The sequence below is a fragment of the Psammomys obesus genome, unplaced genomic scaffold, assembly GCF_907164565.1.
Source record: "Psammomys obesus unplaced genomic scaffold, mPsaObe1.curated_primary_1811, whole genome shotgun sequence".
Classification (NCBI taxonomy): Eukaryota; Metazoa; Chordata; class Mammalia; order Rodentia; family Muridae; genus Psammomys; species Psammomys obesus.
In genome coordinates this window covers 2309873-2336058 of record NW_026594377.1, presented here as the reverse complement: position 1 = coordinate 2336058, position 26186 = coordinate 2309873, and the positions used below count along the sequence as shown (strand labels likewise).

Below are 26186 nucleotides of genomic sequence, written 5' to 3'. Positions count from 1 at the left end.
AAAAGAAAGTATCAGAAAAGCGAGCGGAAAACTCAACCTCCTACAAAGAAATTTCCATCAGAACTAGATATAGGTATGCCACGGACAGTGGCGTGTAAAAGACCCGCCGAGAAGGTGGGCGTGTGCAGCCTTCCACTGAGAGCTGGAGATGACAAGACTCAAACGGAAATTCCACAAATGGAAATTCATCAACGCGGTAAGGGATGCTGTCACCGGATCACTCCTTCACCAAGGAAGTAAGTAGGTCAATACAAAAGACTCCAGCTGAAACCCAGAGGAAAAAAAGGTAAGAGAGAGAGCATCCAAGAACATTCAGGGAGTGTTATACATCCACAGCCAACATTCCAGGAAGAGAGGGGACAGGATGGAAATATTCCCCAAAATGACGGCAGCCATCACGTGCAGATGGGAGAAGTTCAGAGGCCACCTAGTGGAAAGTATGAAAACAAAACAAGTGAAGCTTTGAGTTAATGAACAGTATTGTACAGTAGCTTCCTGCAGACCATGGGTTTTAAGAGCTCCAAGAGACACTACAGAATGCTTCACACAACTGATTTTGTCCTACATATACACTTATGATAAAGCTTAATATTTAAATTAGTCACGATAAGAGATAATGAAACAGACAATTATAAGAGCATACTATAACAAAATGTACTTAAAAGTGATGAATCTTACCCTTTTCCTCCAATCCCCCAGAATTTTTCTATCTAATATTTTCAGTTTGAGCTTGACTAAAAGTACTTGAAAGTACAAAGATCAAACTCTCAGGTATGATAGGATCACGGCCACAAGGCTATTTTTCCAGTCTGGCTGATTATGCCATGTTTGACATCTCTGTACTGTTTTGTATTTCCCCTACAGTTCTAAAATTATTTCAAACTAAAGTCTTTAAAAGGTGCCTTAATTGTTAGACTTTATATCAAGAAAGAAGTAGCAAAGCTTAAGACAGAAAAGGAAAGTCATTTACTAAGAAAGCTCTTTTTCCACACCCATATGTCCTGAGCTCTCAGTATTTAAGTTGGTATTTTCAGATTTGTGGTTCAAGCTGGAAACCTATTTGTAGTGGTTACTGCTGTGGAAAGCATCTTCCTATCCAAATTGCTAACTTACAGTAAAACTGTAAGGGCAGAGCAGGCTGGCAATGCGAGCTCTGCTTACAACCTATTTTATATAAGTATGTCTTCCCAAGAGTTCCAAGCAATTTCTTTTATAAGGATGTGAAGTACAATGGGATATAAGAAGTGAAAGCTGATTGAGATATTGGAGCACAGCTCCTAAAGGCTACTGCATAAAAGGAATAGTAAGTGAACCAGGAGACAAGGCTCCTCCATTCGCCAGCAACAGGACCTTGGGAAGTTATATTTCCCAAAGCCTCACTTAGCAGAGCTTCAAATGGGAAATACAAAATGAAAAGATTGCTGTGAGAGTTTGCAATCAGTGAACAGAAAAATCTAGTTTTTCAATTACTGTTTCTAAAAGCTGTCAGTAAGTGGCAGCTGGCACTTAAATCTGAACAAAGAATTGATAAACTAACTGGTGAAATTTAGGTAATGACCTCATAACTGAGATGCTATTTTGGGAAGAATGAGGAAAGACTTCCAGCTAGAATGCTTAAAAAGATTTCAGAGAAGAAACTGCATAAACCGTTGGATAGATGAGACCCAGGACTGTCTTGGTGAGGCACACAGCAGAGAAGGAAGGTCAAGATGTGCACATCATGATGAGCACCAGGAGGTAGAGAAAGAAGGAAGGAGCACAGGACACAAAACTACAAAGAGAGGGTGGATGAGAGCCTCAGGGCTGTCTACATTGGAAATCTACCTCAGATGCAAAGTAGATGTAAAGTTTCAGAGACCATGGTAGCAAAGGAACCTTGACTCTGCCCATAAGGAACTGACCAGCAAGGCACCCAGCTCTTGAGTAGACACTTGTGATATTTTCTGATTCAGTATCTTCTCCACTTCCTTCTCCCATAGCTCTGCAATCACTCCAAGAGAAAGCACCCAAGCAGTTCAGACAAAGCTTTTTATGTCAAAGGCTCCTGCGAACCTTCTGTGGTTTAACTATCCTCTCCAAAATATCCTGAAATCTGTCATTGTAACATTAGGGAATGTCTTAAACTGGATTTCTATTGCTGCAACAAAACACAATGACCAAAAAGCAAGTTGGGATGGAAAGCATTTATTTGGCTTACATGTCCACATTGCTGCTCTTCACCAAAGGAAGTCAGGATGGGAACTCATACAGGGCAGGAATCTGGAGGCAGGAGCTGATGCAGAGGCCAGGGAGGAGTGCTGCTTACTGGCTTGCTTAGCTTGCTTTCTTATGGAACCCAGGACCACCAGCCCAGGGATGGCACCACCTGCAATCTGCTGGGCCCTCCCACTTTGATCATGGATTGAGAAAAGGCTTTGCAGCTGGATCTCATGGAAGCATTTTTCTCAACTGAGGCTCCTTCCTCTCTGATGACTCTACCTTGTATCAAGTTGACATAAAAGCAGCCAATACAGGGAATGACTTCTTCAAGAGACAATTAGGCTAATGAGGGATTCATAGCCTCACCTTTTCAAGCATATTCCTGATAGAATAAGTTTGGCTAGATTTTCTTTTATCTTGGACTTCCCAGCCTCTATTCACACAATGAATCTTACTGTTTATAAATTACCCAGTCTGTGGAATTCTGTTGTAGCCATGGAAAATGTATTAGGAGGGCACTAAACGTTCTTTCTTTGGGTAAAGTCATGAATTGTTATCCCCAAATGTGGGAAGCAGAGTCAGTAAGAAGAGGAGTTCAAGGTCATTCTCATCTGTATAGTGAGTTTGAGGCTAGCCTAGGCCACATGAAACTGTCTCAAACAAAATAAAACAGCACAAATTTAATGACTACCTTCAATGTAATTTTTTTATGTGCCTCTTTCTGTTTGTCTCACCAACATACATTTTTTTTCTTTTCTTTTGAACAAAACTGCTTCTCAATGTTTATGCAAGTTACAAGTATGAGGCCTTCTCCAGTAAGTTTTAAGTCCTGCACCTGCTTTAAGAAAGATTGCCTGACAGCATTCGTAATAGAGTATATTTAGCCAGCCACCTTCAGAGCAAAGGCAGCAAAATCCTCAGGTTCTGCAATGGCAGGGCTGGGTGCTTGCCAGCTGTGCAACTTTTGGGTTCTCAACCTCTTCTGATTGCAGATCCCCCCTGAACTAAATGGAGATAATGAGAGCCTTGAATCACAGGGAAAGATGAATTGACATGAGATTGTGCTTAGGAAATGTCAAAATGTGCTCAAATATACAACTAGCTAGAATAAACCATAGCAGTCACCATGACAGGTTACAGGGATCTTCAGTTGGTAGAACACTGGAAGCCTGCAGAAACTGTGAGGAGGGGGATTTTTGGGGGTCAGGGGTCTAGCCTACTGTCTCTTTAAACAAGGGTCTTCTAACTGTAGCACATTTCCAGATCCAAAGCATCCCTGTGTCCTGCCCTCAGACTCACGGAGTTACGATCCAGCAACAAGGGCCTACTCTTGGGAAATGATAGTCTCCCTTCTAACCATCATCACCCTAGCCCCATGTAAAGTCCGTCTGTCTTTAGAAGTCTCACATTCCATTCTCTGCTGCCTTTAGGTTCCAATTCATCTTCCCTCCCCAGGTGCCCCTTCTCATCCTTTAATCCCAACTCATATCCCACCCCCTTCAACCTCTTCCTTGACCACTCAGCCACTAGCAGCTACCAGTTCTAAAGCCCATGGCACCAAGCATCAGTTCCAGCCACTCAAGTTTCCCTCACTCTGACTTTTGTCTCTATGCATAAAGAATCTATGTTGGGTTGTGATGTCTGACAAATGGCTCTATCCTCCGTTAGCTCTCAAACAGCTGGGACACTCTGCACACTAAACAGGCATTCCATACAAGCATGCTGACTGAAAGCTGAGGGTGAGACCCCTTTCTCTTCCTTAACTGGAGAATCTAGAGGCCATGCTCAAAAAGACTCCTTTCCCCAAAGCTATACTTTCAGTCCACCATGGCTAAAAAATCCTAAGTGTGAGCAGCAGGCTGGCCCACCCCCAGCTACACATGTATATGAAGGTGCACCTTGTTTGCTATTTTAGCAAGCATAGCTCCCATGTCCTTCCAGCCTGTGCTATGCCCCAGTTCTCATGTCCTCCATGGAATCCTCCCATGAAAGCCTGTTTACTCCATCCTGGTCCTCCCATAATATCACAAGCTCCCTCTGAAAATATTCATTCTCTCTCCCTCCCTTACTATCTCCCTCCTCTCCTGCATTCCTTATTCTTGCCCCTTCTCCTTCCTTCCCCTCCCATCCCTCTCTCCTCTTTTCTTTCCCTTTTCCTTTATTCCTCCCTCTATCCCTCTCCCTTAGTCTCTTCTTCCTTCCTCATAACCTCCCTCCCTCTACCTCCCCTTCTCTTGTTCTTTTCTTTTTTTTTTCCTTTTATCTTCTTAGTGCTGGGGCTAGAACCTCACACCTCACACATGTTAGACTCTCTCGCAACATATTCTTAAGGTAAAATGTAAGTCAAGAAGAACAGGGAAGGCTTACTTTTAAAAGCTCAGTGGGAACTAATTTACCACAAATGAGAATAATAAGATCGCCAATAACAAAATCACAACAGAAAGTCATTCTCATCAGTTTCTCAGTCACACACACACACACACACACACACACACACACACACACACACACCCCTTGGACAGATTCCATGTTTTCCAGCCTTTTGAAGGTAAACAGAGCTGACCCTCTGCAAAAGTGCTAGAACTGCACAGCTGATTGTCTGATACCAAAATCCCTTCCCACTCTCCCGATGTGAGAGGTAGGATTCATCATGTTGCTGCAAAGCCCAGAACAAAATAAAAATGTAGGATGTCAAAGAGTTGAGCAACAGCAGTGTGTTCTTCTAGCGTGAGCCCTCCTAGTTGGAGGGTCTGGATGGAGTATCTAGATGTTGGCTTCCTGCCCACTGGAAAGAAACCAGAGCTTCTTTCCTTCTTAACATAATCACAAGAGGAATTCACCCCACCACATGTAGCTCTGAGCATTTACCTGCATTTAAGCCTCTTATCTCTAATTCCAGAATCTATATCCCTTCTTGTAGGAAATGAAAGCATCAGCAAACAAATGAGTTTGAGAGCAGTAGAGTGTAGATGAGTACACGAGAGAGTAGTCTGATACCTTACAGGCCTGCTCAGAACTTGAGAGACCAATGCTGTTCTTCCAGCAGAAGCAGTAGCAAGAGTCCTATGCCTTTGATTTCCTGCAGATACTGTCTTAGGACTCTGGAGTGTGATTCAAGACATGTCATACTTTGCTCCTGTGTCGACCACAATCCTCCCACCTACCAGAATACCATAAATATAAGTCAAGAGTCACCCATGGTGCAGAATCCCAACTCTTCCCTGTTTCTGCACCTGGATCCCCAGCTATGCAGCAAGTCATTAGAATGTATTTTGATGGGGGATGGTTCTGTGCACTGTGCATTTGGATACTGATTTCTGTGCCTAGAGATCTGGTTATAGCCCAGATGTTGGCATTGTCATTTTTATGAAGAATCTCCTGTCTCAATGTGTGTAAAAATTGTTCTCCACCATCTCTGACTAGTTAATAAAGAGCTGAACAGCCAATAACTGGGCAGGGGAGTTGGGGTAGGACTTCTGTTCCTCATTAGGAACAGAAGAGAAGAAATGAAGAGTAGAAGAGAGAAATGAAGAGCTTGGAGAAGGAAGCCAGGTAGAAGAGAGAAATGAAGAGCTTGGAGAAGGAAGCCATGAGGAGGAGGTGGCCATGAGGAGGAGGTGGCCATGAGAGACGTCATGAGAGAGTTGCCATGAGGACACAGATGGCAGGGTGAGACTAGATAGCAGGTGATAGGCCATATGGCTGGGAAATAGTCTAGAACAACATAGTTGGGTTAGAATAGTATCTGCCCAGCTATAGTGAGTTAAAGCTTATTAATAAATGTAGCAGGTCTCCATGTAGCTGGCAAAGAAAAACCATACATTTAATTTTACTATCTTACTATTTCTACTTCATCACCAAGTAGCTGACAAGAGGCAAGTCACTGACATGAGTGCTGAAGGAAGTCTTGTTCCTGCCAGGTGTATTTCCTGCCACATTTGCTTATCAGTGGGTTGCGAAAATCCAGACCTAGAGTTACACTGGAGTTGACAAGGCAAGCTTGAACAAAGTGATTACATTGTCTCCTAGAAGTCACATGGTGACAAATAATCAATGAACCTCCCAAACTCAAAAGCTCCCCCAAAGTCTTGATTGCAGTACATAGGTCAGGACTGACTGAACAACCTGCTGCAAAGTTTTATAAGCAACCTCTAAATTGCCTGTTTTTAAAATACATCTCAGGGTAGCCTCTCATAGTCTTTTTCATAGCTACAAGAAAATCCCTGAATCAGGATTATTCGTAAAGGACAGGAAAGCACATCTTCACAGTGTTGAACCTCTGTAAGCTCAAGATGACACAGCAGCAGGGTCACTGTCTATGGAGCCCTGCATCTTCTGTGTGTGGGGGGAGGGGTAGATGGTGTGTCCACCTATGGTGGAAGTGGAAGATACTGAGAACTCTAAGAAGCTTCTTTTGTAAAGGCCTAAGTCATACTTATGAGGCTTTAATCCTTCAGTGCATCAAGACTGTCACATGGTCAGCACCTGAATTTTTGGAAGGGTACATTCAAACCACAGCACCCGCAAAACCTTTATAACAGATCAGAACTAGGCTCCATCACTACCCCCCCCCCAAAACAAGTCATTTGACATTTAAAATCTCTTGCTATGCCACTAACCCTTCAGTAGCTACAGGAGGGAGAATGTCACAGGCTATCGACTGACAACCTATTGGTACAACAGATAATAAAAGTTTATATAGGAGTCCCACTGTCAGATATTTGGATTACAAAAGATTTAGAAAGGTAGATTGCCTTGGGGAATGATTCAAAACTTATATCCACTACTTTCTTAAGAAAATATGAAATCAAAGACAATTGGCAAATGACATGCCAGTGTGTATATCTTCCTCTGAAGGAATAAGGAATAAAAATGTAGAGAAATGAGGAGATGAACAGTTAGAGATTCTGAGGCAGGGGCTTGACGTTTTTTACTTTACTGATGTTTACTTCTCTTCCCAAATGGTTACAAATATCAATGCTATCAAATGATAACCCAACACAAAACTCAGTGCCTACGAGAAAATCCTGAGCAGAGAGGTAACTAGTGCTTCCCTTAGGTTTTAGAAATCCTATAGATAATAAATCATACAGGCAGAAGTGTTATAATTTCCTTCTGCCACCTCAAAAAGTTGTCCCAGCCACACCAGAGGATGTATTTGTTTGCCTGTTCCTCCTTTGGTAGGGTAGGTGACTTGCCCTTGGTCACCCCCAGAGTGGATGGTGGGGCACTCTTTTACAAGGGTCTAGGAATGGCCTTGGCCAACTGCATAGCAAGGTTCTTGTTGATGGAGGAGCAAGCCAGTTCTCAAGGAGTAAGTCACACAGTGTCCCATGCTCATGTCGCCTGCCTCAAGCTTTAAGTTTTACATCACTGTCACCTGGATGCATTCCATCCTGTAAGGTTTTATTACTTCTTTAGTAAAGTTGTGGTTTGAATGTGAAAGGTCCCATAGCCTCATCTGTCGGCACACTTAGTCCCCAGTGGGTGGTGCTGTCTTTGAGAGGTTGTGGAACCTTTAGGAGGTAGAGTCTGGCTGGAAGAAGCCAGTAACTGGAGGTGCACGCTGAGGTGTTACAGTCCCAACCTACTTCCTTATGCTCTCTGCTCTCTCTGCATTCACCAGAACGTGAGGTGAGGAATGCCCACCTGCACTGCGGACCTGCCTTTCTCCGTGCCTTTTCCTCCATGCAGACTATATTCCCTAAAACTGAAAAGCACTAACAAACCCTCAGGTGTTTATTATAAGGTATTTGGTCATAGCAACAGGAGAAGAAACTAGAACACGCACAAGCAACTTCACCCTTATCTCGCTGGTCCAGTGGCAGGCAGATTTGCTGACTTCATTTCAATTTCTCTGAGCACACAGAACAGTCCTGTTTAACTTAATTTCCCACGGACTTTTGCTAAATGACTCTAACTTTGGACTACCAAAGTCTCATACATCAGACAAAATAATTTTCTCTCCAGTTATGTTTAGAAATGCAAATAAGTTGTTTAAAATATATCACTCCCAGCAGAATCCTTATTGCTTCTCAAACTCATTATAGAAAACAGATCTCAGATCGACATTTTTCATTTGCTCCTCTCACTGTGAATAGGTGTAGATGGAAGAAAAGTGAGCCAAGGCCGAGATAATTCAGCACAGCCACCTCTCTGCAGCAAGAACCACTTTTGACACCACCAGCTCCTTGGTCTTTGAGCTGATTCCTATAATGACGGGACTCTCACTTAGTTCTGGGACAACACTCTTCAATCTCCTCCTGTATTGAACTTAAATTCTACTTTCTGCATCTTCCTCCCAAATGCCTCCCTTCCTGTGATCATAAACTATGGCCTCCATAAAGCTTTGCTATGGATAGCTATTTAAAAATTAAATAACCTCAGCTGTTAACAACCATCAGTTTCACACAAGTAAATTTAAAGTGTTTTGTCTTTATTTATACAGAACATGAGAATAATTATTAAGACTTACACCAAATTTGAAAGCTACGTGTGACTTGGTCTCCCTAAGAGTGTCAGCCATGTTCTATGCACGGAACCACCAACTGGGCAGCTTGGGTGAGAGTGTCTCTAACTGACAGTCAGCCAGATCTCAGAGACGAGAAACCCAGGCTGGTGTCACTGCTGATTGAGGAAGACTGGCTTTACATGTCAAGAATTCGGATAAAGAAAAGCAGATGGAGATTTCAAAAATGAAGGCAGATTGGAAATCCAAAGGGCAACCTTCCCTAGCTGCAGGCATTGATTTGTAATCAAGCTCTTTTCAAATAGCTTTGTATGTGGGCAGCCATCTATAGCATCCTCGGGGGGGCATGGCAGAGCAGTGGCTTCTTTAAAATGATGTTTAATGATATCCCCCGAGGGTCAGCCAGTAAAATAATATATGTAGAAGCACCTCATAAACTAGAAAGCTCCATCCAATGTGCAATTGTCTCACCCTGCCCTGAACTCTTACTGAAGGCTCATCATGTGTATATTATTATACTAGCTAGTGGCTGGACGTGCAATGTACTTTTTGTCTCTCGAATGAATTTAAAAAAATCCTCTCAGCAAAAGATTTATCTTGTAAATGATTTCTTTACCTCGATGATTCTGTATTAAAAGTTCATGAATTTATGGTTCAGATATAAAGTTAAAAAAATTTACAGGATAGCCAAGTGCCTGAAGAAAACAGAAGAAGTAGTAAAGAATCGTGTGCGTGTGTGTGTGTGTGTGTGTGTGTGTGTGTGTGTGTGTGTGTGCATATGCACGCCCACTTGTGAACACGTACATGTGCTCATTTCCCTGGAACTTGCCAAGTGTTTAAGCTGGCTGGCTAGTGGAAACTAGTGATGTGCCTGTCTCTGCGTTTCCAGGCCTGGGATTTCGAGGGTGCACCACCACACCTGGCTTTCTGTGTGGTAAAAGAGGGATTTCTGGGTGATTGGTTGCAATGAAAACACTCGACTGTTTGCACTGTCACCCCAGTCTGGGAGAACTTTTGACTGAAGAGAGACTGTCTTTCCTAGGGGCAGTGGCATGGTCTCCTGACAGAAAACATGACAAGTGAAGTTAGCTAAGGCAAACAGACAGAGCTATAGTTCTGGCTATGTTAACAAAGATTCTAGCCAGAGGCTGGGAAATGGAAGTAGACACCCTCAAAGGCTTCTCTCAAATTAGTAGATGGTTTTTGAACCAGCAATAATGCATCAATTAATTAGAAGATACCAATGGGCCCTCCAAGAAATTGGTAAGGAGAGTGTCTCCAAAAACTCAGACACAAATGTAACTGGTCGAAGACCGACATGGACCCATAAAAGAGTACACTGCTCCTCTCATTTCCATTGCACTCAAGGCTCTGACTTCTTGGGTTCAAGTACTGGCTCTGTCACTTGTGACCCATAGCACCAGATGTTTCCTTAATTAATAAATATTTCCTTTTCCTTGTTCTAATGGGATCAGCTTCCAACAAGATCCGGCACATGTAAAGGCTTTGTTCTGTGCTTTTTTTTTTTGGTTTCATAATCCGGCCCAATTTCTAGAAGTGTCTAAGATAAAGAATACAATGAAATTACTGGTATATTTTGTTTAGGTTTCAGAGCTGTGTATCTATACTTTAACTCTTTTGTGGGTTTGGGTGGGTGTGTATGATAATGTGCACACACACGAGTTTGCAGTGCAGGCCAGAGAATGACAACAGGTGTTTGTTTCAATTGTTTCCCACCTGATTTTTTTTTTTTTTCATACAAGGTCTTTTATTAAAACTGTGAGCTGCCTATCAGGGTGCAAATCCGAACTTGAGGCTTTCATGCCTTCCAGGCAAGCACTTTACCGGCCAAAGCATGAGGTTCTACCTTCTAACATGGAGCAACTAAACTGTATTTCATGCAGTTTCCAAGACAGGGTGAGGAGAAGCAGGTGTTTCTGAAAAGACAAACTTTACAACACACCTTTGGGGTCTTCCTCATAAAACCTGCCACTAGCCACCTCAGAGCCAACTGCCAACTCTGTAGCAAAGACATGACCAGGTTCTGGCGAAATTCAGAAGTGTTTTCTCAATCCCTGCTCTGCACCCCCCCCCCAAATTTCCCAGGCATGCCAACCTTCTATGAAGTCTGCAGCTGTGTAAGGACGCTGGTGTGGGCTGCTCTCCCCAGGGCTGTTCAGACTCTCCAGGGCTGATTCGATCGCCTCCACCAGCTCATCACGCTTGTCCCTCCTCACTGGCTTCTCCTCCGGGTGGCGCGTCAGGCCAGTCTCCAGCTGGTACACTTTCTGCAGGGTGAAGCTATCGAACGGCACGGCAGCATACTCGGTGGCCAGCTTGACCCCTGCATGTACCTCGGCCTTGTCCACCTGCCCACGCAGAAAGGCCAACAGGTCGGCCTGGGCTTTGGGCTCAGGGTCCCAGCCTGCGCGCAGGCCGGTGGCATCGCTGGCCTGGTCCTGCCCACTGCGGAACTGTTCACTGCGTGCCTGCAGTTCATCCTTGAGCTGTGCGATCTGTCGCTTAAGGCTGTTGACGTAGTTGCGATGCTGCTCCTCCCGCTCCTGCAGCACCGCTTGATAGCCGTCTTTGCCCGTGGGGCCATTGGCCCGTGGCAGTCCCAGCTGCTCCTGGTCGCCTTTTGGGGTGCAGGCTAACATGTAGAGGACAGAGATGGCACAGCAGAGCAGCACCAGCAGAATCACTACCCGAGAAATCCACCCCAGCAGCCCGCGGCGGACCATTGTCACTCAGGGGCGGACCATGCGTCCAGTTCATGCAACATCCCAGGGCACCAGGAAGGCCCCACACCAGGGCTTTCCTGGTTAGACCACAGCGCTTCCCAAGTCCCCCGAAATGATTTCATCCATTAACTTCTAGAACATGGCCTGCCTTCGGAAATCAGCCATCACACGAGACCACTCCCCTGCCTCCAAGGGAAGATCTTCTAGGCAGAGACAATCAGTCAGATGGAACCCATCTGTTCCCATCACAGCCTTCATGATATGCCGACGTTGAGGGGGATCTGAGAAGACATAAAGGACAGGGTTCCTGAGTGTTTCCATTCAGACATGAACCTTTTCCATTCAGGACTCCTTTTCACCTGAAATGTTTTCACGTGATCCGGAGTCTATAAGTATATAAAACAAGTCAAATATTTACTGGTTAGAAGTCATACATTTATATTAAAGCAATTCTTTTATACACATTTAATTTGGACATATATAGAAGATTAAGCAAGTGTGCATACTAATTACATGGATGTGGTTATTTGACATAATTCAGTCTTGGCTGCATATTTGATACTTCGGGGCATCTCGTCTTCATCGTCCTACAGAACTGATCAATATGTTGATTCTATAATCACCAATGCCAAGAAAAGCACTTTACATAATGAAAAGCAGAACTCTTAAAAAAGGTTTTTCAGAAATAGTTGAAAATGCTTCCCTGATCCCAAGTCAAGATTTGCTTACCCGTTATTTATGAAACACAAGTGAAAAACTCCCATACAAATTATTTAAACCAAATATTTCAACACAATCAAATCCAAAGATACACTGACTTGACACTTAAATTCTGAGGAGTAACAGCAGGAGAGAACTAAAAGTCCTGGTTTACTACCATCAAGACGGACACAAGAGTGGGAAGTTCACACGCACGGCAAAAACATTGCAGTTCATAACACAGCTCTAGACCGAGGTGCTTGGCCATGGGGTGGTTTGACGGCATGTGGACTGCGCAGCAGACACATGTTGGATGAAGGCTGCAGTGGAACCGCCAGCGCAGCCTAGCGGGCGTTCCTAGAAACACAGGGATTCACTGTGCACCTGGTTTTGAAGTTATTTTGGTCATTGCATGATCAGAAACTTTACTCTTGCTGAATTTCTCTTGAACCCCACATTCAGTGGCATAAAGTTTCAGCCCATTGCCTAATACGACGAGGGCTCACTCCATACAGCAATCAGTAGCCAACTGACCCCTCCCACAAGATTTATGGAAAGTGTTTATGGCAGACAGTTAAGTCTGAATGTTTTTGTAAATCAGAACATGAGTGTCCATCAAAGGAAACACAAAAAGATGAGTAGGAACCACTGCCCAAACCAAATTGTACTTCTGTTGAGGATTGAGACTGGTTGTTTTACTTGTCTCTGTTTTTCTGTATAACTCTTTATAATGACACATATTTTAACAGTCAATAGCAAAACGTCAGTGACATTAAAATTACTAGCAGCACATATCTCCACAAGTGCTGGTCCAACAAGGAGAGGACAGCAGTCAGCTGTGCATGCTCTCCTCTGAGGCAGGCCCAGTGGCCATCAGAATAGCCTTCTGATGAACAAGTATGGAGATATCTAGAAATTCAAATTGGCAAGTACAAAATGCCGATGGTAACACAGCGAGAGGGATCTGTGGCAGCTGTCCCGTCAAATCTCCAACCATTCTTGCTAGTGGCAAAGACGGCTTTACCACAGAAAGGATTAGGAGAAGAACAGAGATGAGACGAGGTCTTGGCAGGAGTCAAGTTCTAGGCACGCCTCTTCCAGCCGATCTGAGGACCTCCGCGTCTTGCCTGGCCATCAGCAGTTCTTAGAATGCACTCCAACATTCAATCCTTGTAATAAGGGAGGAACAAGACTGACTCGTCATCGCCATGCCCCCAAGGCTACCCTTCCTCCCTCCTCTAACATAGACGTGTCTTCACACATATGTTTTGAAGTCTCCTTCCTTTTTAAACATCTTAGTTATCACAGCTATAAATTAATCAATGAACCAATAAAAATTGATCAAATAAGTATTTTGGTTTAGTGCTATTTTTCTTAAAAGCTTCCTGTATGTATCTTTACCTATCGGGGCTCTTGGAATCAATGATAGCCTACATTTTGCCATTTTATGAAAATGGCATTTTAAATAATCCCTAAAATGATAAAATTATTTATCATTATTACCTAACCTCAGCAATCTAGGTTCTGGGCCAATAACCACTTTTTTTTTTTTTTTCCTAGTGTTCTGTCCCAGTTTTGATGAGAAGGAGTCCGGACAAATCTCACTTTTCAATCTTCTTGTGGAAAGAGGTTCTACTGTCATTCTCTACACTCAAGGTAGGATGATGACCCAGGCTTACTGACCTGTCCTGAGTATGTCGTGTACCTGCTTGCATTCTGTGTTCACACATGGGAGGTCCTCTCCCACTGCCCACGAGACAAGCATCTCACCAGTCTCTCCACACCACCAACATTATTTCTCCACTTTCTGTAAAAGTTTAACATATAGCATTTTCTAGTATTTCTCTGGCCCCAAGGATTCTCTCAACTATAATTTAGAACAATACATAGTTATTAGCACAAAGTTTAAAGTGCATACTTGCTCTTGGAAGCCTTTTATGTCTGATGAAAATCTCAGAATTTGTATAATTACTATAATTCTGTGATTAAAACCATCTTGGTTTTGATGTTCAGGCACCTTGCTGTTTTTAATGAAACCTCTCAGATGAGCTCATTATATCCGAGTATTAAATTATCTGTGAAGACATGTTATCACATTATTCTGTCATTTTAAAGACTTTTATTTTAAACATGTTGTCATTACAAACAAAACAAGAAAATAAAAAAATGGAGAAATGTAACATTCAACACAATTTATTGTGCTGTGGAAACTTAAGAGATGCAATCATGCTAACAAATTTTAATGGAATAAATGTTACATTTGCATAATGGATTGAAGTCATGTTGGTTTAACTGAAGCTATGCATTAAGACTATGCTTAAGAAAATTAAAACTAGGGTGGTGGTGGCACACATCTTTAATCTCAGCACTTGAGAGGCAGAGGAAGGTAGATCACTGAATTCAAGGCCAGCCTGGTCTACAGAGCAAGTTCCAGGACATCCAGGGCTAGAAAACCCTGTCTCAAAAAAAAAAAAAAAAAAAACAATGGCAAACAAACAAACAAAAAGACTAAGAGAAAATTAAAACTATAGACTATCTTTTCTATCCATAAGTCCTTTTTTATAAAGATTAGGTATTTTGGTGAGATGGTTCAGTGGGTAAATACACCTTCAACCAAGCCTAGTAAACTGATTGGGATCCCTTGGATCCATGTTATAAAATCAGAAACAAACTTTCTTATATATATGTACACATGCACACAATAAATAAATGTAAATAAATAAATAAATATTTTTTTTGAAGTCTAGTTAACGTGGCTTTGGAAATTCACTAGGTTATTTGGACTTCATTCCCCAGAGAAATCTTAGAAAAGGAGCCAGTGGAACCAAGCAATTTGGTAAAAGGAAATAAATATGGTGGTGGTGGTACATGCCTGTGATCTCAGCACTCAGGGAGGCAGAGGCAGGTGGATCTCTGTGAGTTCAAGGCTAGTCTACAACGTGAGTTCAGGACAGGCTACATAGAGAAACTCTATCTTGAAACTCACACACATACACATACGAAAAGAAAGAAACTTTTTAAGTTTAATTTTATTTTTAAGTCTTTACTTGTGTAAAATCTATTTTCTTTTCAAATGAGTTAGGAAACTTTAAGCTGTCCAAAATTAAAGGTAATAGTATTGAGTTTTTGTTTGCTTGTTTAATTTCTTTATTTTTTATTACAGTTTACTCACTTTGTATCCCAGCTGTAGGTCCCTCCCTTGTCCCCTTCCAATTCCACCCTCCCTCCCTCATCTCCTCCCATGACCCTGTCCAAGTCCACTGATAGGGGAGGTCCTCCTCCGCTTCCATCTGACCCTAGCCTATCAGGTCTGATCAGGACTAGCTGCATTGTCTTCCTCTTAACTTTTATTTTATTTTTTAATTACCACACAAAGTAACAGGCTTCAGTATAATTTCATTAGTTAGTTCTGGTTGATTTCCCCAATCACTCATCTCCCCACCTTTCTGCTCCTCTCCTCACGTCGGCTCCCAATACTCCCCTTCCCAGCAAAACACCGCATATGCTCTATCTTTCCCTGCCCCAAATCCTCATTAAAACCTTTTTAAGTCTCTACACTACCAAAAGTAACATACAGGTTCAATTTCTATCAGAACTCCAATGAAATTCCTCACAGAATTATGGGGCGGGGGCAGGGATCCTAAATTTTGTATGGAAACAGAGACCACTGATGGCCAAGCAATCCTAGGCAAAAAGAATGTTGCCAGAGTTATCACAACACGTGACCTCAGAGAGTGCCCAAGACAACATAATGCTGGCATGAGCACAGACATGCAGGCCATGGAACCATAACTGGACCCAGAAAATAAACCCTCACAGCTATGGAAAATTGACAGTTGACAAAATTGTCACAAACATCCACTGGAAACCCCCATCTTGTTTAATAAACGATGCTGGCAGAACCAGATATCCACATGCAGAAGAAGGAAATTATACCAGTATCTCTTACTCAATTCAAACTAGACTAAAAATATTAACTTAACATGGAATGCCAAAATAAGTAGAAATAACCATAAGAAGAAAAAAAAAACTTTGAAACACAGGTACAGGCAAAAACTTTCTGTGTAGAATCCCAAATAGGCCCAAGAATTACATGAAATTAGAAACTTCACAGCAAAGAAAATTCTCAGCAGACTGAACAGACAACAGAATGAAAAAACAGACATTTAGAAAAAAAAATATGATGCCAAAAATTTCTGCCAAAGATTCAGCATTTTTTTTTCTTTGTGAACTGTTGGGAGGAAACAATAAATACATCAGAAACAGAATTCTGCATCCTTTAACAGACAAAAATATTTCCCAATGTTTCTAGCCGTCTAGTCTGTAATCAAACATAGTAACTGGTGATAATAAATCTTCTGTGTGCTCCTTCACATTGTTGCTTCTGCGGAAAACCCAGACATTTTTACTTAGCCCTACATGATGCCGTTCTTGCGGTGGGTGCCACTTTACCAGCTTTGCCATGATCAGAAAAGACGCTTCGGTAACACATAGGTAGACCAGTGAGGCTGGGAAGACACACGATCTCTTGTCTTGACAGAGGAGTTGGGAAAGTGGATTTAATGTGTATAAAGTATTTACTGTCTTGTGGATGGGAAGTACCATGTAATTACGAAGCACTGCTACACATTCGGGAGGACAGGAAAAACATAGCTTTATGCGATCTCAGCCACAGTGCGCTAATGTTTGAAAAACTTAGACAGGGAAGTCTAAGTTAGGCTCAGATTTTCTAGCCTAGCTAACTCTCAGGCAATCTAAGGGACAGGGCGGGAATATGGAGGAAAAAGACCACCCCGTCTTTAACCAATTTGGGATGCTCAGGTGAAAAGAAGAAGGTACTTGGGTTTTACTATTTTCAGAAATCCTTGTTTGAATCAGGGTTCTTGCCAGTTGCATTTTCCTGTACTCATCTTCACTGATGACGTTACCCAGTGCTTTCTCATCCCTGGCTGGCCCCTAAGGATTAGTCTGAGATGGACTATCTCTTGCCACTCTATTTACCAACTGGATGAAGGACATATGCAGCACTTTGGTTTTATTGACATTCTTTTTGAAAAAATATTTTTTTTATTTTTTATATTAATTACAGTTTATTCACTTTGTATCCCAGCTGTAGCCCCCTCCCTCATTCCTTCCCATTCTCACCCTCCGTCTCTCATGCCCCTCCCCTAGTCCACTGATAGGGGAGGTTCTCCTCCACTTCCCTCTGACCCTAGCCTATCAGGTCTCATCAGAGCCATCTGTATTGTCCTCCTCTGTGGCCTGGCATTCTCATGAGCTCCATGAATGGCAACATTTTGGGGAGAGGCCTCTCCATAGTCTCCTGTGAAGTGCCCAGGCCTGCTGAATAGGACTAGGACTCTCACATGCAGAGTATCCTCAGTGAGGGGCAGGTTCTATCCCTGTCACATTAGCACAACCCTAAGAGCTTTATAACTACAGTACATAACTAGGTGGTGCTTAAGAAATTGGCAGCTCTTCCTGAGTTTTGAAGACAGGTGGCGATCTTGAGGATATTGACCTATGCCATGGGATATAGCCATGGATCGAGTTTCTCTAGACTCAAAGTAGAAGGTGGACAACAGCCCTGATGATCCTGCCAAACCAGGGAAGACCTGAGACTTGCCCAGACCTCTAGTGAACACAGCAATGATCCAACCACAGATTGGCTTCAGTCCCTTTTATCTAGGATGCTGTCTCTACATAAGATAAAACAGGCAACCTACCCCTTCTACGCTCAGGTTAGCACATAAGAAGCTTAAAAACAAATAACAGCTGAGAGGCTGGGAGGATGGCTCAGCTGGAAGTGTTTACTGCTCAGGCATGAGGGCATTGTTTTAATTCTGGGCCCTTAAGTAACAGAGCTTGGTAGTAACACTGAGGAGGCAGATTTCTGGGGCTGCCTGGCCAGCCAGCCTATCCTAATTTGTAGGTCTCAGGTCTCAGTGAGGGACCTTGTATCAAAAATAAAGTGGATGGATGGCTCCTGGCATTCAAGGTTGCTTGCTCCTAAACGCACACGCGTGCACGCGCGCGCGCGCGCACACACACACACACACACACACACACACACACCACACGTCCACACACACAGGAGAGAGGGAGGAAAGAGAGTGAAGTACAAATTCTGTCTTCAGTCAGCTTATAAGCATTTGTAGGAACTGCTATCTTTCTAAATAACTATGATTTGAGCTCCAAATAGACAAATGCCATTAAAATAAATGGAAAGTATCAATGTCCTGTTCCCATCTACTATTATATTGGGGTGAGAACAAGGCATAAGAAAACAAATAAAAATTTAAAAAGTGGGTGGGGGAAAACAATGCTGGGAATAATCAATATCTGTTAAGATATGGCAGTGGCTATATGGGTTCTGTTACCATTCAACTCCAAGGAGATAAAACCAACCAGAGGCTGCAGGTTGCCCCAGATGTGCAGTGGATATTAGAATTTCTGTACTCAGGCAGGAGCTGCTATTAGGAAGGGTGTTGACATTTCCTTCTCAGTAGACATTTTGGTCACAAGAGCTGTGTACCATGACAGAACATCTGCAAAAGTCTATCGGTGTCCACAAGAAGCTCATAAATCATGAAGGATACCAGGACAAGCCCTGTGGACAAAATGCTCTCAGATTCTGTTGCATGCAGAAAAGATGGTGGCTTCATAAAAATACCAGGTCAGGAAGCATAGCAATACACAATGACAGGCCTTGTGAGTGATAAAGGGAACTATTCAAGGAGATGCAATAAATCCAACCAGCCCTCTCCACTCCATGTGCACACAAGCCAAGAGATGGAGGAAAGAAACAGGCAGTGTCTGCTAGGTCAGGAAGTGGTAGGCCAAAGCCCCAGCACCACCTTGCCAGTCAGCTCCACTCTGAAGCATAAAGCAAGCTCTTTGATTGCAAACAAGGAAGCAAGCAAGGCTCCTGCAAAGGACTGACTGTACCGATAGGTCATACACCAAAGTTACATCCCAGTGATAAACACAACATCCTCGGTGAGCGTGAAAAGGACAGCATTATTCAGAGTTTTCAAATGCTGTCCAAAATGGATATAAAGCTCGCATTTTCACATGTGCTTAGACACTTAGCCTCAACGCCTCTTGTAAATTCCTGTTGTTAATCAGCAACATGGAGCAGAAAAGGTGGAGTAGCATTTGGTATATTTTGTGCTAAAAGTCTGCAGCTGCTAACTTGGGTATTCTATCTCTCCCTCCGTTTCTCTCGCCTTCCTTTACTCCCTCCCCACATCCATTCTTCCTTTTACTGTTCAGGAGTTTCTTTGCAACGGAGCATGAGGTAACCAACTGAAGCCTCCAGGCAACACCCAGTGGGTAACTAATACAAATCAACCAATGAGCATAGATATGGATTTTTGAAGCCATGGTCAAGCTTTCAAATGACAGGGGAATGACAATTTCAGGGCAACCTCATGAGAGACTGAACCAGAACCACCAAGTTAAGTAGCTACTCTTAAGCTCTTGGGAGATGGGTTAAAATTCTAGGTTTGGAGATAATTTGTTTTGTACAAAACAGAAAGTTAATATATATATATATATATAGTTATGGACCTAAATATTCACAAAAAATGCAAACTCTCAAATAGTACATTTTTTATGTTATAGTGTATCTTAACATGGCTTATTTCTTATGATATTGTAATCTTATGTGGTCAAAAAGACTCTTCTATCATCACACCTCCATTTGGAAAAGAGAGGCCCAAAGAAACTGTGAGACTTGCCTCACGTCCTAAAGCCAACAAGCCAGCACCCAAACCCTTCTTTGATGTGAATCTCATTGTGCTTTCTGACACATTACCTATATCTAAAGCCAGAGGTTTCACTCTCATGCAATCTGTGCTTACTGCAAACTGCTTCTCTTTCATTTTTAACATCAAGGACTTTGGGGAAGTAATAAACTAGAGGCAGAATTTAATAATGTTCTAGGGGAACCCAGTCCAAAAGCCTGGAGTCAGCAGTAGAGTTTTGATCAGAAGTAGGTGACTATCATAAGATGCAGGTCACGTGACTCAAGGCTGGTGGAGCACTCATTCTGTGCCTGATATAGAGCAGCACAAACTCCACCATGGTACTAAGATGTGACATATAGAAACTGCCCCTGAGCCATCTGGTCTACCAACTTTTGTCTCTAACTTATTGCTGAGGACACATGGTTCCACTTTATCACATAGAAGAGTCCCCTCATCACACTAGTTCTCTCCCCCATCTCCCACTGCACATTGCACTAGACACTCATTCTAAGAGCAGGAAGGGAGAGCCTGAGACACAGAATAAGAAGCCAGGACGCATCAACAACTGGTGGCAAAAATCTCTACAGAAGAAAACAGTGAAAGCTTCAGTTGAAGTCAGGCAAAAACAAACTCTTATTAGGGCTGAAAGACCCCAGAATTTCAAGATCCTACTTTCAATACATGCACAGGTGCACATAAAAAGGCATGTTTGCTCATTGGATGGGGGGGGGCATAAGAGAAGAAGAGGGAGGGAGGGTGGGAATGCAAGGGGATGGGGAGGAGGCTACAGCTGGGATACAAAGTGAATAAACTGTAATTAATTAAAAAAAAGATCAAAATACTCTTCTGCATGGGGTAATGGGCAACTAAGTTAAAACTGTAAACTTATATAATTATATTTGTTCTGTAATTTACTTCCATGACAGATACTATGGTTGATAAAATACGGCATCTTTTGTTTGATTTTTTTAAAGGCATGTTTGCACCTGCTTTCTCCAGACTTCTAAGACTCAACAATCCTAGCAACTGCTATATTGTGTCTATAATAATCTGCATAGCATGCATACTTAACTAGTTCAAGGTCAAGAGTATGTTTATAGTGGCTACAGTAATCTGAAAAGACCTTATAACCTCCCCAGTCTGCATCAAGCTGAAAGCCTCAGAGGGCTTTTTAGGTACCATGCCTCCTTTGAGATTATAGGTTTTGATGCTTCATGGAGTCATTAGTCAGCCTGTGCACACATGTGCATGTGGGGGGGGGGGGGGGACCAGAGGTTGACATCAGATATCTTCCTTAACCTGTTTATACCTTGATTTTGAGACAGGGTTTGTTACTGAACCCAGCACTCATCAATAGCCAGCCAACTTCAAGGGTCTCCATATTCCCACCCCTGCAACAGTGGGGTTACAGACGCTTGGACCCATGCCCGACTCTTCTATGAAGGTACTGGGGAACCCATATTCAGGTCCTCGTGCTTGTAGGGGAGGCACTTCATTGGCTGAGACATCTCCCTAGCTCAGTAAGCAACTTTTTTAAACAAGTAATGTATATGCAAATATATTTACTTGTAAGTTACAATCAAGTTTTACAATATCGTATTGTGCATTTACAAAACAACATCTCTAAATAATGAAGTATAAAATATTTTAAGTGTTTTCTTACAGATGCACCAACCGAACCAGGAGGTTCATTTGAGGTTCGGTCTGAGGTTCTTAGTCCCTGACTGCATTACAAATCTTCACAGGACAGAGTTCCTGCCAGAACTGAGTCTAGAGCCCCAGCATGCCCTGCTTTGTTCCCTCAACAGAGGACCTTGGGTTCAGAGGACATCCCTGCCTCTGGACTCTGCTATCTCCCTCCATAAGTCTTGGCATTTGTGGCCAGTCCGCATGCCCAGACCATCACTAGTAGCTCACTTCTCTTCTCTCCTAAATGAGAGGACTTGGACTCAGCATTAAGATGATTCTCAAGGGTCTTCCCTGTAAGCTTTCCATGTGGCCAGCCTCTGAGAACTGGTTCTCAGCACACATATAGCCCAATGGGACCAGCATGCTACTTACTTCTCAGCCAAAGACTCCCAAATAGTGCCCTCTCTTCCTCCTCTGTAAGTCTATTTCCTTAAATAATTATTCTATTCCATTTTTCATCTATAGATGCAGAACAAAAGAAGTATAGAAAATAAATTGAGGTCAGCTAATCAGAAAACAAAGGTATAGAGATTAATCACAATGACAGATTTCACAGCAAAGACATGAAACATTTCCAGGCCCCTATAGCTCTTGTCCTTTTTGGTTTTGATTTTTCATTTACGGGGGATCTCTGTAGAGAAAAATTGATAAGCACGTATCTTCCATTCCCAACCCTTACCCCCTTCACTTTGGCTTTAGGAAGTTTTGAGGCAGTCCATTAGCACACACAGCAGATGTGATGTCAACAGGGTGCAAAGACAGACTAATAGGATCCTATTCAAGAAACGTGGGAAGAATGGAGATCCTTTCCCCAGAAGTAACATATGTCAGTGAAGCTGAGTGCTGAGTCAGCTGGGAATCCTTGCATAGGGATTTACCTAGTTTACTGCTTCCTCAGTGCTGTGGAGCCACCTTGGACTGCAAAATAAGAAGCCTTGAAGCACGCCTCCCTACACCCTTCTATTTCTCGTAATTACAGCCACTTAGTGAGTCCTTACTTTGGGCCCGACATCAGACTAAACACTTTACAAACATTATCTCATTTAATCCTGTGAGCTAAGTCTTATTATCCCCATTAAAGATAAGAAAATTGAGGCTTAGAAGAGTGGAGTGACTCATCCAAGGTGCACAGCTTGAGCCAGTGGCCAAGCACAGCTCCAGCTGAATCTCAAGCTCTGTTCTTACCCACTAGAGTACACTATTCCACACCCTTAATAATCCAAACTCTTGTTGGCTCGTGCTCTTCACTGTAGAATACACCTTATTTTCCTAGTTTCTGAACTTGTGCAGAAGTGTTACATTCATGAGCTTTCCCAGCAACTCAAATGAGACAAGAAGTTGTTTCTCTAGCTTGGACTGTTTGCATCCCAGGCAGCTGGAATTCACATTGCCATGTTGGTCACTGGATACCAAACTCACACTCTTCAAGAAACATTGGTTACCCAAGCTATGATAATGTGAGATTTTTTGATGTTGTTGTTACACAGTTGGACCCAGGACACACTACGTTTGCAGCACTCATGGGTTTCTGATCAGAGGCCAGGAGTTTTAAGACATCTTAATACAAAGACACCCAGGCGAGTGGAATTTTTAATCAACCGAGAGACATTCTTCATTTCAAAAGAGAAAGGAAATATCTCTAGGTCAGTGAACATGATGGTTGGCAGCAATAAAAGCTCTTTTTTGCCATGCACTTTCTTTAACTCTAGAGTCGAAGCCAGGGCCATGCTCAGGTGCCACAATATCACCCTAGTTTCTATCTTGCATCTAAAGCCAGCTTGGCACTGGGGAAGACATAGCGAAGTGAAAGCCTGGAGGGATCCAGTTCCGAGATTGTACAGCAGAGCTTCTGGAGAGATTCATGTTGGTGATTAACAAGGAGGGGACTAATTAAAAGTGAACAATGCTCGGGTACTAAGTACCTCGAAGCTCATAATAAGCGGACCGTCGGACACAGATTGCAGATTGCAGGCAGAGCTGCCGAGCACTAAGTATCAGCCACAAGGTGAGGTCAGAGTGTGAATCACACCAGGCTGTACCACAGGGTCTGGTGGCTCTGGGTGAAATGTTGTCAGTTTCATTTGCAGTGAAAAATAACACAGAGAGAAGCAAAACAGAGCTTTTGCCTTCCAGACAGAATGTGTCACAGGACTTGCCAGCAGAGAGGAAGGAAGTGCAGAGTGGGAAACACTGTTGACCAAGGGCCTCAGAGCTCCCAGAACAAAGCAAACTACAGAAACCACCAATAGGTAAAGGGAAACAAATCACAGAAAGTAACCTGGACCCTCTGGAAGTCTCAGAAGTGGCTTTGCAAAGGACTGTTGGCAAAAGGCTGAGCCTCCTCCATTACCTGTAGTTTCACCTCTCTTCTTTGTTCCTCACCTGTAAGGCAGACATCAGCACACAAAGGACACGCTCAATGGGAAGCCGCTCATCTCCATTTCCAAGGCCGGGAAGGTTAGGGGATCTAGCATGCCTCCCAGAACCATGTTAATATGCTAACGTCTTGGTCCTCAGCTTGGCACTGTTGGGATGTAGTACACCTTGTAAGAGGGGAGCTCAGTGGGGGCTTCAGGTTTGGGGAATGTCACATTCTTGAAGGAGAGGCTAAAACCCTGACCCTTTCTTCTCTCTCTTTTGTATCTTAGCCATGAGACTGGTGGTTTTATTCCACTGTGCAGTTGTGACATGCTATGCTGCCTTAGCATAGCCCTGAAGCAAAGGAAAAGTCATACATGAACTGAAATGCACAAAAATGTTGGCCAAAGTCACCTCTTACAATGAGGGGATGATCTCAGGCATCTATTACAGTGACATCAAACTGGCTACCATATTCCCCACAAGAATAGAAGACTTTCTAATTCCATAATATTACAATGACTTTCTTCAATCAGCTTTACATTTTACGGAGTAGAGAGAACTCTGTATCTTGAATTAAAGAAAAAACAAAAGAAATAATATATGTAATATATATTATTCATTGTGTATATAATTTGTATATATGGGACAGATGGCAGTGTTTCAAAGCAGGGAAAGAAGGAAGAGCAAAGAAGCCAGAACATATAGAGATTGGGCATACACAGTTTTCCAAAAGGTCCAAGACAACCTGCTACTCCGGGACTAGGATAGGGCCCATACCTTGGTTTAAAGGTGAGCATTGAATACACTGTTTCTCACATCTATGAGGACCATTGTTGGTGTAAGCAGTGACAACCTGAGAGGTGGCGCCTTCTCAGATCCCTGTGGCCACCTAAGTATTATGCATATTCCTTCTCTAGGGATAGCATCGGCCTTCCACTCTCTCTCCTAGACATCAGCCAGCTTGTTGGTCTCTAGTTTCAGGCCCCAAAGAAAAAACAATACTGGTCTCTAGTTTCAGGCCCCAAAGAAAAAACAATACGGAACACCCCAAGCTGAAGAAGGTCACACTCACACCTACTTCTGGGATCTCGTGGGTGTTTTGTTAGCTGAGTGAAGTGACGGAGGTTAAGAAAGAAAGTATTGTTTTCAGTCAAAATAAAATGAACAGCCTAACTGTCCCCTCTTCTTTCTTCCCCACTTGTAAGGCAGGCATCAGCACACAAAGGAGGGGCTTTCTTTTGGAAAATGATGAGTATATAAGAGGACTAGAGAAAGAATACAACATGCAGAATTATTTTAGAAACTCTATAAAACTAGATCAACAAAGCCACCTCTCTTTGTACCATATCTTTGAGAATAGAAACAGAGCCAAACTGTAGAAAAATATAGGAATCCCAACAAGAAAGAAATGCATTTTATATTTCTCTTTGACAAAATAAAACTTCATTTTATAGAAAATGTTTATTACCTTTATGGTTCCAGCCCACCCAGTGTGAGTGTTCTTCCTAGAACTGCCTACCCTTCCTTCAGTGTCTTATACCTGACACCGGGTGTCAACCCCTGGGTCAACTATCTCTGCTCACAGAAAATGATTAAGATATTAGCTAAAAACATTTCACAATATTGTGATTATGTACCAGAGTTGTCTGCAATAGAAGTTAGTGTTTGTACACCCAACGAGATTGCATACAGCTTGTGTTTAACACGTCTGTTTTCCAATTTAATACTATTTAGCACTCTCCAAATGTGTTCTTTCTGCATCAGCCTTAGGACACTGCATCTTGATCTTCCTGGCTATGCAGGTTGACCTAGAATGCACAATGACCAACCAATGAAGAGACAGAGTATAAGGGGCAACAGAGATGCACTGAGAAAAGTTTACAGGAAAAAAAAAAAAAAAACTCTTACACCATGGTGAGAATCTAACCTCATTGGAGGAAATTAGCTAACATTTCAGTTTTTAAACTGGAAGTCCACATGATCAGAATCAACTTTTAGCACTTGGGGAGTGTAACAATAAATTAGAAAGGAGAGACTGACCTTAGCAGACTTGAGGTCATCACACTCTTAAAGATAAGGAAGAGTTTGAATCAGGGCCATAGTAGCAAAGAGGAGAGGGAGGAGTTCGGGAAATATTTTCTTTAGATACTGTATTAGTTAGTTTTCTACTTCTATCATAGATAGATAGACAGATAGATGATTGATAGACACATTATAGATAGGTAGGTAGATAGATAGATAGATAGATAGATAGATAGATAGATAGATAGATAG

The 26186-nt window shown here is 42.6% G+C and overlaps 1 protein-coding gene across 3 annotated transcripts in view; it reads right to left on the bottom strand.

The window, feature by feature from the left end:
• Positions 1-26186, bottom strand: part of Csgalnact1 (chondroitin sulfate N-acetylgalactosaminyltransferase 1) — a 341415-nt gene that overhangs the window by 88482 nt on the left and 226747 nt on the right. For all 3 annotated transcript variants that reach the window (XM_055618818.1, XM_055618819.1, XM_055618820.1), the window contains one exon: positions 10785-11693. In XM_055618818.1, coding sequence (XP_055474793.1) covers positions 10785-11412 — 628 coding nt within the window. In that variant the 5' untranslated portion in view covers positions 11413-11693. The remainder of the gene's footprint in view (positions 1-10784; positions 11694-26186) is intronic.